The 13,107-nt window shown below is 37.9% G+C and overlaps 1 protein-coding gene across 1 annotated transcript in view; it reads right to left on the bottom strand.

The window, feature by feature from the left end:
* Positions 1–12,385, bottom strand: part of smad7 (SMAD family member 7) — a 33,782-nt gene extending 21,397 nt beyond the window's left edge. The window contains exons 1-3 of the mRNA XM_028805026.2: positions 10,682–12,385; positions 9,392–9,445; positions 2,876–2,947 (exon numbers count right to left, since the gene is read on the bottom strand). Of these exons, the coding sequence (XP_028660859.2) occupies positions 2,876–2,947; positions 9,392–9,445; positions 10,682–11,147 (592 nt within the window). The 5' untranslated portion in view covers positions 11,148–12,385. The remainder of the gene's footprint in view (positions 1–2,875; positions 2,948–9,391; positions 9,446–10,681) is intronic.
* Between the last annotated feature and the right edge of the window lie 722 nt (positions 12,386–13,107).

The raw sequence follows: 13,107 nt of genomic DNA, 5'->3' as shown, positions 1-13,107 counted from the left end.
AAAACTGAGTAAGTAACAAAAATAGCATAGGCTTTTTTTGCATGTCATGTATAAACCTTTTGCTTATTATTTATCAAACAAAAGTGAAACAAGTTGCAAACCAACCAGTTTACTTCTGTCACTATTCACCATTATGTTCTCTTTGCTTCAAATTAAACTCTAATTGGCCTCACGCTCAATTCATGATACTTCCCCATTTGTCAGGAAAGTCCAGCTACAAGGGAGGCTCACCCACTCACTGGGTGGCCTTCAAGAATCAATTGGATATGACAAAAGAGAACAGTAAAAAAAGGCAATGGGAGCATCCAATCAGTGATGAGAATTTGCCACAGACAGGTACTTTCGTCGGACAGGAAAGCCACGAAAAAATGTGGTGTCCAGTGTGGTGCAGGTGTTAATTGTATCCACAGGCAGGTGTCCATTCAGGTCATAGTATGTAATCAAAGACCTATGGGGCAATGACGAGTGCCAAACCTTTGATTTCACATCCTACAAAGCAAATCCAACTGCGATAGAAAATGCAACTTGATGTGCTGCTTGCCACGTTTGAAATTGTGCATTCCCCAGTTCAATGTTCACTGAACAGCTGTTTTATATATATATATATATATATATATATATATATATATATATATATATATATATATATGAAGCTGATTTTAGCCCCTTCCTGTCATCGATATAAAAAAATACAAAAGATGCTGTTGAGGTTTGATGGCAGGACAGTTAACAGCATATGCTTTCAGAAATAAGTTAACATTTACTTTAAAATTAGATATTCTTATATGGGAGAGGCGAAGGAGTGAGAAGGTTAACCCATAATCATAGCACAGTTACTTTGAATTTGACATAATTAGGCCTTCCAGCCTATATTTAGTGGTTCACTGATGACCTTGAGGCTAAGGAGTTAACCTAAACTTATAGTGCCATGGGTTCAAATCCTACTTTATTCTTGTTGGCCGAACACAGTAGTGTAACAAAGCATGCTGGGGCTGGGCTGTTTGTAACTGTCATGTAGCTTTGGACAAGATTTAAAATTAAAAGCAGTCTTAAGATTGCAATCTGTGCCGTGAACTGTCTTGTTTTGTGCATGGAAGACCATAAATGAAACCAAGGCTTCAGTCTGCATTAACTTGGGGAAAAATAAAAATGGAATACTCCTCACACTTTGTGAACACTCAGTATGGCAAATTCTATTTAAAACTAAGTTTTTCGGTATGTAAAAAATGATAGAAAAATAAAAATGGAAAATGGTCGTCACGTTTTCTGAATACTCATGGTTTATGCTGTTAAGGCATCTGCCCATGAAGGTCAACATCAGTGCTCATGTCTGTCCTGAACAGCTTTGGAAAATAAAACAGTAATACTTTTGTTGGATTTTCTTTTTAGCTTATTGTGTTTCTCCCTTGGAGCAACATAAAATGTGTCTCAGTGCCTGTCCCCAGAATGATTTAATTCCTTTTTCATATATATCAATTTTGATAGCAATCAAATAGTGCCTTTCATTAGTACTTACTATTACTGTAATTATATAATGATTAAATGCCTTATTGATCATGCCCAGCGCACATATGTAGAAGCTGACATTTTGGGAAATATAAAATGAATAGGGCTTCGAAGTAAAGGGACCTTACAGAAGTTTGTTACATGAAACAGAAAGTACTTAGTTGTAGTCCTAGCAACTTTCCTACTAAATAAGGACCATCATTTCCAAGCTGTTGTCTTTCTGAAGGTACTGCTCAAGGTGGGCAGTTTCATTTCATGTAAACTAACTAGTATCCAGCTCTCCAAACCCCCCCCCCCCCCCCCCCCCCCCACCAATCCCTCACTTCCAGAGCCCCAGACAGAGAAGATGTTATCGGTAACAGACACCTTTCACAAAGCTCACATTTAAAAGCTAGCTTTTCCTTGGCGTGTTTAATGTGGTATCCTGAGGAACTCACTCCCCTCCTTCTGATACTTCATAACTTCAGCTCAGAACTTCAACAACATCCTCATTGACGTTTCACTTCTGATTTCTGAGTACCTGCTTTTTTTTTTTCTTAGACCACTTCCAATTCTTGTTTCTTTTTCCTTTCAAAGTTTAAAATGTTTAAAAGAATGAATACTAAAATGTTGGTTCTGTTTCTCAAGACTGACTGGTCTGTGATATTTTAAATATGCTGCACCTTTTTAATAACAGCCCATTGATGTAAAGGGTAAAAAAAAAAAAACGAGCAACTAATAACTGACATATGAAAACCCAAGAATTAGAACTTTCTTTTGAAGAAATTTTGAGACAAATGTTCTGTAATGGCTTATACTATAATGAATATGTAAAAAGCAAGCAAGCAAAAAAAAGTCTATCCTTCACGGTCTATTTGTTAAGGAGAGCTGCGGTGAACATTTCCCGAGCAATGATCCAATTAACCAACTGAACTATTCCACTTGGAAAGAACCCCTCACGGCTGATGTGCAGAAAATTTCAAATTAAAAACTGTTCACAATCAAGTGCAGACATCCAAAACAGACAATCCTTAGCACAACTGAACCATACATTTATAATTATATCACCAATCAAATAAATAATTTCCTCTACTAATAAAAACGCTGTTATTCCCCAAGCATGTCATAGTTACACTCTTCTTCCTTCAGCCTAACATTTCTTTCTCTAAGGGTGTCTTGTTCCCACACAGAAGCTTAAATCACAGAACAGTATTTCATGACACTAGCTAACTAAAATAAAGTGTGCCTAATGATCGTTTTTTTAGAGGTCTTTTCATTGTTGTACATTCATCTATTCAGAGCTCATGGTTTTCCTTGCAAACAACCAAAGAGTAACAGACAGAGGAAGCAATCATTTACCCAGAAGTTCATTTTATGGAGAATGGCTTACCTGACAGCCCCCCAGGGGCCAAAAAATGAGTTCCCCCAGTTTCAGTAGAGGAAGGCACAGAGTCAGAGGAATCTAAAGTAAGAGGAACAGAAAGAGAAGGCACATCATTTAACCAGCTGTATGCCATTAATCACTGCATGAAATCAATGCTTCATGAAGATGTTGAACTGTAAGTAAATTCTATGTAACCTTTGAACACATAAAGTTAGGCAGAGCAAAGAGTTTCTTAACTCGTTCAGTGCTGTCACCAGCATGGGGACCCTTTCTATATGCTGCAGTTTATGTGAGGACATATTGAAAAACATTACTACCATACAAAAAACAATGGAAAGCTATACATTTTATTCTACTCTATGCAAAAATTATGTTCAGCAGTATTATAGATTACTTTCTTAAGTACATATTCTGGAAGACACTTCATTATAAGAAATATTGATTGATTGTAATAGTTCATCTGTCATAATTTTTTTAATTTGCAGACAAATTTCAGAGACAATGGGTGGAAAATCTCCAAACTGAAAGGAATAAAGCAGTGAGATTGGGACATGTGCTATGAAAATAATCTCATAAAGATGCAATAATAGTTTAGAAAAATTAAATACATAATACCAAAATGAGCTGAACTTGCAGCAAAAGACTGTTCATCTGTTCCTTATTTTTATTTCATTGGAATCATAAATAAAAATCAAACGAGTGTTAATGAGATAACTTACAATCATTGCCATATAAACACTTGTTTGTTTGGGGCAGGTTATTGAGTTTTCTGCACCCACAGGATCATTTTTACTACTAAGTAAAGAAAGAGCACCCCATATACACACAGGTAAATGGTGCCAAGCTTTAAAGAATGAACTTAATAAATTCCAGAGCTTTTGGACTGGCTGCAGTCAAATTAGACATATATATTTAGCTATTATTATCTTGACTAGTAACCCAAAGGCAGGTAAGGTTATGAACTTGAGGTCTGTAGGTCTTTTTAATAAAAGCATTGCCTCCTCTACACCTTAATATCTAGGAGGCACAGTTGAGTCTTTCCGTTAAACCCAGTCAACATTAATACAATGGTACTGTTTTCCCCAGTACAGTAGTGCTTGAACTTTGTCCTTCATTTTTCATAGAGCAAGACTTCAGCCTAATTTCACTGCATTCTAACCAGCTCCACACTCCATTTGCTGTCTGTCTGAGAATTCTAATACAATTAAACTTTGCTGACTATACCAATCAAAAGAGACTTATCAGCCCCATTACCATATTTTGTAACTAGAATTAGTAGGTAAACATTTCTTGCTGTCTTAGCCTTATTACAATCTTTATATATATATATATATATATATATATATATATATATATATATATATATATATATATATATATATATATATATATATATATATATATATATTCTGGCATTCACATAGGCGGATCACCATCTGGGCTTGTTAAAGATAGGCAACACCACCCTGGGACACCAGGGGGCATGATCACTGACTCTCCTGTCTCTTTAGTCACCCACAGCTCAGAGAAGACACCCATTGAGGGCAACTGACCCCACCTCTTTCAGTCTAGGACCTACAAAATGTGGCATCTCAATTGGGAGATGAGTCACCAGCACTTCGAAGCTCTGACCCTGAAGTTTGACTGCTTTAGAATGTTCCATTTGTCATTTATTTTGCCAAGTGCTTGTTATTTACCCTAACCCTGTCATACCCTCGACCAACAACTACATATATATATATATATATATATATATATATATATATATATATATATATATATATATATATATATATATATATATATATATATATATATAAAATAATAATAAAGAGCCAACTTAGCTTATCAGCACAGCATGGAATACATAACAGGAACATACAGTTTAACAGGATACACTTAATCAAACTGAAACAATGAGGGAGACAGGAAATGGGTCTTGAGTCTAGAAAACTGTATATAGTACATTTTGTTAATGGTATGCTAGTGAATGGAGGAAATCTTTCTTTGTGTCTTTTTCTAGTGGTAATCTGTACACACCAATGAGACCTCATGAGAAAGCATAATGCACATTGGGTTAATCTAGTGGTAGATCCCGTCTTTGATGGAGATCTAAAACCTGTCATGAGACATACCAAGGAAGACTGAGATGGGATGGCACATTAGTGGTCAATGCATACTCTGTCAAGTTGTTCTTACTAAATCACATAGCTGAAAAAATATGGATTCTTATTTTAACTAACAAATCTGGAAAAATGTGATTGGTTTACTTTTACCTCAAGCAGGTATTTTGTTATTTCATTTTTAACATCTACTTATGTTGCAATTTTTGGGAGGCATTGGACCTACACAAACTATTCTCTTTAAGGTGATATCCAAATGAGTAGTGGACATTAAAGACTTTATGGTAAACTTTCCAATATCTCTTGTCACGGTCCTTTTGAACCTGTACTTTGTTGTTTTTTATTCTTCTGGTTTCCTTGCCAGCTAGTGCCAAGCTGATTCACTGGCAACAGATGAGACACTTCAAGATGGCTAGTGAGTCTCAACCAGTGACTGCATATATTGTTCAAATTTGAACAATTTCTGGATCACATTTATAAGTCAACCTTTATATTGTGTGTTTCAGTCAGGTAATTATGAAAATGTCTTACAAAGCCCTGCACATCATAGTCAAAGTGTGGTTACTCTGTCATCTCTGTAAAGGTTGACAGAGGGCACATTCTGAGTGAAACAGGACAAACAGTTTGTGCTGACTAAATCATAATAGTCTCATTACACGTTCATGTTACTATTTAACTTCCATCCCAGAAAATGACAATGGTTTGTCATTTGGGGTTGTGGTGTTGTTGTGGACATTCAAATAATGTACTTGAATGCCATCACATTGTCATGAGCTGCTACTGAAGACTAATTTAATGAGCCCTCTTAAACTATAAACTGTCAGTGTAATTGTTTCTTTTTTTTCTCCCTTTCCTCCTCCTCCTTCCTTGCAATAATGGCAGGCAAACAATTTCTGAATTATCCAGATGCCGGCAGTAATCAACTCCTTGCGGCTAAACTTGAAGGTTTTTTCCTCTGAGCCCCAGGCTTCTGTGGGCTACTGCTGCCTCACTGAAGTTGTGCCACCTCTGCATCTGCACGTGTTAATTAATATCCACCAGCAACAAGGAAAACAAAAAGGAGAAAAGAAAAAAAAAACACATGCACACATTCTGGCAAGCCAAACGGAAGCTAAGTAAAAGTGTTCATAGACTTCCATAAGCATCCATTAAGGAAGCTCATTCCCAAAAAGCATCTTCCTATAGAGTCGACTTCACTTTTACACTCAGCTAACAACATATTTTATTTGGCCAAGCAGATGCCTCTTCGTCCTGCCCTACCCCTTATTTCAACTTATTTTGAAAATAACATAAGATATCTATAAGAAATACTTACAGATTATGTTTATAGAAAAATTATGAAAAGCAGGGTTTGATTGAATATTTTGGATGGAAATGCAGGACAAATGTTTTGTTTGGTCTATTATGAATTTGCTTTTTTTTCATTACCATCCATACTGTAGTTTAGCATTTATCTTTTTTTAAAGCAGTAGTTTTAGTAGTTTTCATAAATGCATGCAAATATTTCAAGACAGTAATCCCACTGCAGTAATTAATATTGTCACTAATTGAGCAATGTACCAGTTTTAATCACACAAAAGGTTGTGCCTTAATCAATATATAAGGAATTCATCCAATAGACAGGGACCTAAGTGTCTGCAGGAGTAGCTAGCCCTCCATTCTGTAATCCACATTTCTGATTTCCTGTGGTCTCCCTCCTCTTTCTGTCTTGTGCACTCAAGTACCCAGCCTGTTTATCAGGCATGTCCAGCCATCTGCCAGCCAAAAGTCTATGTACACAACTACTAAAGTGATGGTGCCAGTATCAAATGGGCTTTGCCCCTGGCAGACGTCCATTCAATTAAAAAGACTGGCATGCAAAACTGCATTTGTAATGGCTCAAATGAAAATTTAATCCTCTAAGGCATTGCGCACCTAAATGCATTATCCAGTTTTTGTAAGGTGAAGAAAGTTGATCAGAAACATATTGCTTTGTGAACTCTTTTAAATATGAAATTAACAGCACATAAACTAATTCTGTGAAATGGTTAGATAGCTGTATAATTTTTCCACTGCGGTGTCCAATTTGGTGACTACTATTAATTTACAAATTAATAGAAGGTAGCCAGTGAGATACCTTTATGTATCAGTATGCACATGCAAACACCCAACACCGGAATATTAATAAGTACACTGAAATTGATCACGAGACACAAATTAATTGCATTCACTAATTTTCAAAGTTTAAATAGTGATCAGCCCATTTCCTTTTACAAATATAGGAATAGAATAACATAGCCCCAGATTTCAGCCTTATACATTAACTGTCATAGCTGCCGTTAGGAAATAGTCTAATGCTACAACTTTAAAAGTTTCAAAAGAGTGCAGCATACCTATGGGCACAAAACAAACCAAATAAAGCAAATCTGAATGAGCCTAGTGTGTGATTAAAATGAAAGTGTAATGGTTGAAAAAAGACACTTGATCAACTGTATAGCCTCTATAAACAAATGAATGTATATATCATTAATGGATAATGGTCTAACAAACTTCTCCAAGGCAGCTTGATTAAGGCTTAGTAAATAAGGCTGAGGCTTTTGACTTCAAACTCTGAGGATGGGGGTTCAGATCCCACCGCTGATGCTGTGTGACCATGAGCTAGTCACTGCACCTGTCTGTGCTCCAGTCGGATAAAGAAAAGAAATGCAACCAGCTATATCTCAAATGTTCTATGCTGCCTTGGATTAAGGCATCAGCCAAAGAAGTCATTATAAATTACGATATCAGAATACAGTAAACTTCTTTACTATTTTTTTTTTTTTTTTTACAGATAAAGCACAGTCTGATGTTGTGGTTTGTACACAGTCATCCAGGGACTGAGAAGTTGGAACTGAACTGGTAAACTGTGGGTTAAAGTCCATGGCTACACCATTACAGCACATGGGCATATATTTAAAATCGTATGTACGTGTATTTTATCTAGATGCACTGAAATACACTCTGTAGGTGTTACACACAAATAACATTCATATTTAAATAACTGTACTCACATACATAACCATCTCCAGACAGAAGAGCAGCTTCAGCGACAGACTGCTGTCACTGTCCTGCTCCACAGACAGATTGAGGAGATCGTTCCTCCCCCAAACTATGCGACTCTTTAATTCCACCAGGGGGGGTAAACGTTAATATTTAACATTATACATAGTTATTGTCTGTTTTTTTTTTCACCTGTATTATTATCATTCTTTAATTTAATATTATTTATTGTATCAGTATGCTGCTGCTGAAGAATGTGAATTTCCCATCGGGATTAATAAAGTATCTATCTATCTATCTATCTATCTATCTATCTATCTATATGCATACAAGTCAAAGTCTGATACAATGCCAACTTTTTAAGCAGCATTTCCCTGGTTATATTACTGGGCTGAAAGTAACTTCTTTTATTCAGAGCTACTTCAACATGCGTGCATACACATAAATACACACACACACACTTATTACTTGGCTGACACCTTTACCCAAGGTGACTTGCAACCTTTGAAAAATACATTTCCATTTCTGCTGTTTTTTCATTTGGAGCACCATGGCAGGTGAAGTGACTTGGCTATGGTCACACAGTGCCATCTGAATCCACAACTTTAGGGTTTGAGAGCCCCACCCCACCCCCAATACACACACATACATACATACATATATATGTATAACTTTTTAATTTTTATATATATAGTTTACATCTTGCCTGAAGAAGGGGCCTGAGTTGCCTCGAAAGCTTGCATATTGTAATCTTTTTAGTTAGCCAATAAAAGGGGTCATTTTTGCTTGACTTTTCACTACATTCATTATGGCTAACACGGTACAACACCCTAGTACTCTCTCTCTCTCTCTCTCTCTCTATGTTATTTATATATATATATATATATATATATATAATATTTTTTTTTTTCTTACATGAACACACTTCAGGAAATTAATTACCCAGAAAATCAGGAAATAAGCTGATTTTTTAAGTACTTGAAAAGCAGAAGTGGATTCATTAGATCATATATTATTTAATAGTATGAAGTCAAATCATTATGAAAATGCCTTTTTTTAATATTCATGCTTCCCTTATGAAAATTCTTATACAAAATAACCTCCAATCTCGGCAATTGGTAACATTTTCCTTCTGGTGACATGAAAACTTATAAAATATTTCTTAGTTATTTTAAAAAGCTAAAGGTGTATGTGAAGCGTGTCACATAAATTGTACTCTTTTCACTCCTTGTATGTAAAGAAACATTTTCCACATCCTATTAAATCACTTTTTAGTCCAAGAAAATATATTGTGCAAAACAAAGAGGCTTTGTCAGAAACGAAGAAACAAGCCAGATTAAAATGTAAAGACAAAATTGTATAAGAAAAATATGAAACTCACCAGGTGGTTTGAGAAAGTCCATTGGGTATCTGGAGTAAGGAGGAGGGGGAGACTCTGAAATGAAAAGGGGCAGAGAGAAAAGACAGAGCCATGAGAAAAGGGAAGATAGAAACTTGTGATAACAGTGGCATTCTTTTAGCAAACTGTTTGTCTTAGCTCTGGGGGTTGGAGGCAGGGCAGCTAGGCGGTGATTGCCTTGATATTTAGCAGTCAGATAAACAAAAGGGGCCGCCTGGCGCCAGTCTCACTGCTATCTGCTTCTTTGGCTGTCTGATCGGGGCCTCCTTTGGCTCAGCTAAAACGCTCGAGTCTCTGGAAACCACCAACCTGATCCATGAGACCCGATAATCCTTTCACTAACTCCCAGTGTTCAACGTTTACAAGGAAAAGCACATACATAAGCATATGAACTGGGGGAAATTGTTTTGTGTTTTTGGCACCGATACACACGTTTGCTGTTCGAATAAGCAGGCGCCAAAGTTCTTTTTTTTTTTGTCCTTCAGGACAGGGCCAGTGTGGGTTTTCTCCCCCAGCCGAACTTTGATACAAATGTGATAACCGCGGATGCACCTTTCAAGTAGACGTATTATAACATGAACTGTTGTTCTCCATGCCCAAGCAATGAGCCATCGAGGCAGCGGCGCTACCTTAACACACAGGTAAAGAAAGGCACCCCCCCCCCCCCCCCCTCACCTGCCTGCGTGCAATTTGAAAACATTTAAAGAAAAAAAACTAGCGGTTTCATACACCTTTGCGTTTCATTATCAGATGACTCGGCTGTGTACATTAATGGGCAGGAACTTCCAACAATATAATCGTTTAATTGTGCAATGGTGTGAGATTAAAGCAAACAACTTGAGTGATACTGTGGCGTTTCGTACAAGCAGTGTGCCCGGCATCCGAAAACGGGAAGGCGATTGTCACATCACTTCTAGAAATGCAAGAACTAAAGGTAAACCCGGGCAGCAAAGATACACTTTTCAGCGAGACTCAAATCATTGTTATTTTATATAGCGCCTTTCACATAACGCACCACCACAAGACAATTCACAAACTTCATAGAATGCAATTATATACCACTGAGACAGCCTAAAGTGTTGCCAAAATTGCAGCAAGCATGCAAAGCATTAGATTTAAATGTTATGTTCTCAAACGTGAAGGCTGTTTTGAATGACAACCTTAGGCTTTCAAAAAATACTTAAGTGTGAAGTCATGCAGTTTTATTACAAGACACCCCCCATGCACCAGTATGAGGCACCCCCGTACCCCCCTCCCAACAAACCAACTCACCTAGTTCACACAGTCTACTCATATGGTGGGGATTGCAGCAGACGAGCTCTGGGTTCATTTTCCCATAAGATTCACAGCAAGGTAGCCTCTTAATTTCGGACGAATGCCTGAGATCCGGCCACCTGAAAACTTTACAGAGCAGCAGCGGGAGGGGGTACGAATGTTGACCCAGTCTGGAGTCCACCTTGCCAGGCAAGAGGAGACAGGGGCTCCGGGCACCCCCCTTCGACTCCACAGCCTGCAAAAGCGCCTCTAATTGTTTCTCTTTTATTCTTTTTAGGATCGAGTGGGTCAGAGCTTTCAGTTCAGCCTCAGATCCGGGGTTAGGCTTGGAAACCTTAGCCGCTTTGCCCATGCAGCAGCCCCCGGTCCCGTGCGCTCGGGTATCCGCCTCCCCGTCGCCCTCCCCGGGCGCACGGCTCCTCCAGAGTCGCCGGACGAGCCCCGATCGTTTGGTCCTGAACATGCGGGACGAAAAAAGGGTTTCCCGGCTAAAAAACGAGCATGATGTCCGCAAATCATGAAGAATCCGGGATCCGAGTCCAGGCAACGACAAGCAGCCTGAGATAATATTAATAATCTTGGAACTGGAGCAGCAAAGACAATCTGTAACATACGCCAGTCTTTTGTTATAGATGAATACCAATACCACAAAAAATAGTGTTTCGTCCTAAAATACACAGAGAGGGGATGCGTTTACTTTCTTTATCCTTTACATGCAATCCCCTACGTCGTGGTTTACTAAAACCTTGAAGACTAATAGCACAAAATTAGGAAGCGCCTCCAATATTTTCGCCTGGTTTAGGAGGGGGAAATCCAAATAATTCTTTTACTGATCAAATGAAATGCTAAGTGGTACAACCACTGAGTAATGTATAAAATTAGCAGCAAAATCAGAGCACCTCGGAGGCACTCGTAAGTGATGTTACTATTAAAAAAAAAACCGCTACATTGATACTGCTCCTTAAAAAGGTGATTTTAGAAACGCCGGAACAAATCAACTACTGAACGTCGTCAAAATCCACGCACCATTCAGTGCTAAAGGTTAGAACCTCAGCTACAGAAAAGGTAAAGAAAAAAATGACAATGCAATGAACCAAAAAAGAAATATATCCATTCAAGGCCAAGCTCGTCCTGTTTGTTTTTTTTTTCTTAAAGATTAAATCCACAATCCTTGATCCGCTTGCTGTCAGAGGGAACGGCTGTTGTCTTTTTCTCTTGTAATGCACTACAAAATTATATCCGTCTGCCCTTGCGTCGTCTTCGTTACAGGATGCAAATATGCGTGTAAATCAAAAGTTTTTTTATTTTCCTCGGCTCCATATGGGTGCACAACTCTTTAGGTCCGCAACTGAGTAAAGAAGTGGCAGTCGACAGAAGGAGAAAGGAATACTGAAGAAAACCCCCAAAGTGGCCGTAGCGAGTGAGAATCTTTTTTTTTTTTTGCTGCTCCTAGTGATACTGCAGACCCCCGTCTCGTTCTCGCGCTCCGCTCGTTAGCACGTTTCTTTATATTTCCTTGTTTTGCTTTATCTAACCTCTTTCAACAGAAGTTTCCGTTCCAAAAGAGAAGGAAAGAAACAGAACTTAATACAGTTAAACAGAAGTGATGCACTCTTCACAAGAGGGGTTTCAAAGTGACGTGAGATCCACCAAGTGCCCTTGTGCTGGGCTGGCTCTCCCTCCCTCTCGTCCGTCTCGGTGCGCTCTCAGCGCCGCTCTCCAGTGCGCATTGGCGCGCCCCGTCACGTGGGTGTCTAGACACACTGTCGCTTTAAAAAAAAAGGATTGTGTTGCGCAAACAACAGATCAAGTATCTTAAAGCTAGAGAACTCATTCTGAGATGGGGATTCTTATTCTCAAACTAGTAAAAAATAAAAAGGAAGGCCTAAAAATGATCCCGGAATTTAGATTAGTTATTCTAGTGGAACATAAATAAATAATTAGACAAAGACACATTAAACTGCAATTTGAGTGTATATATTCCAATTACTGATATAGCTGCGTTAACTTTATATTGCTTCGTATTGCTAAACTAAGTATTTTACATCTCGAATTCTGTTGAGTTTTCTTTTACTTGAACGCATGTGACAATGCGACAGGTATGGAATCGAGGTTTCTCCAATAAAAAAAAATTGACAAAAAATCTATTTTTGAAAAATCGCTTAAGTTATTTATTTTTACACACTAGTTTTCTAGATGTATGAATCTAAAAAAAATCAACGGGCTATGGGATGTTGTTTTCTGCAATCCATAGAGGTGTTGTCCTATATTTATTCATTTTAACGTGTTGTATTAAATCCTGCCCAGTGCACACATTATGATACTTGTGAAGTCGGTCTTTTCATCATACAGTCAAAAGACATGGTCAAGTGGATCGAGTGCGCATTTTTGCTCAGCACTAAAATGGCTTCCCATCCAGGGTG

The sequence above is a fragment of the Erpetoichthys calabaricus genome, chromosome 7 (genome assembly GCF_900747795.2).
Source record: "Erpetoichthys calabaricus chromosome 7, fErpCal1.3, whole genome shotgun sequence".
NCBI classification, from domain to species: Eukaryota; Metazoa; Chordata; class Cladistia; order Polypteriformes; family Polypteridae; genus Erpetoichthys; species Erpetoichthys calabaricus.
Note: the sequence above shows the minus strand (reverse complement) of the source record. Positions and strands in the feature narration are given on the sequence as shown.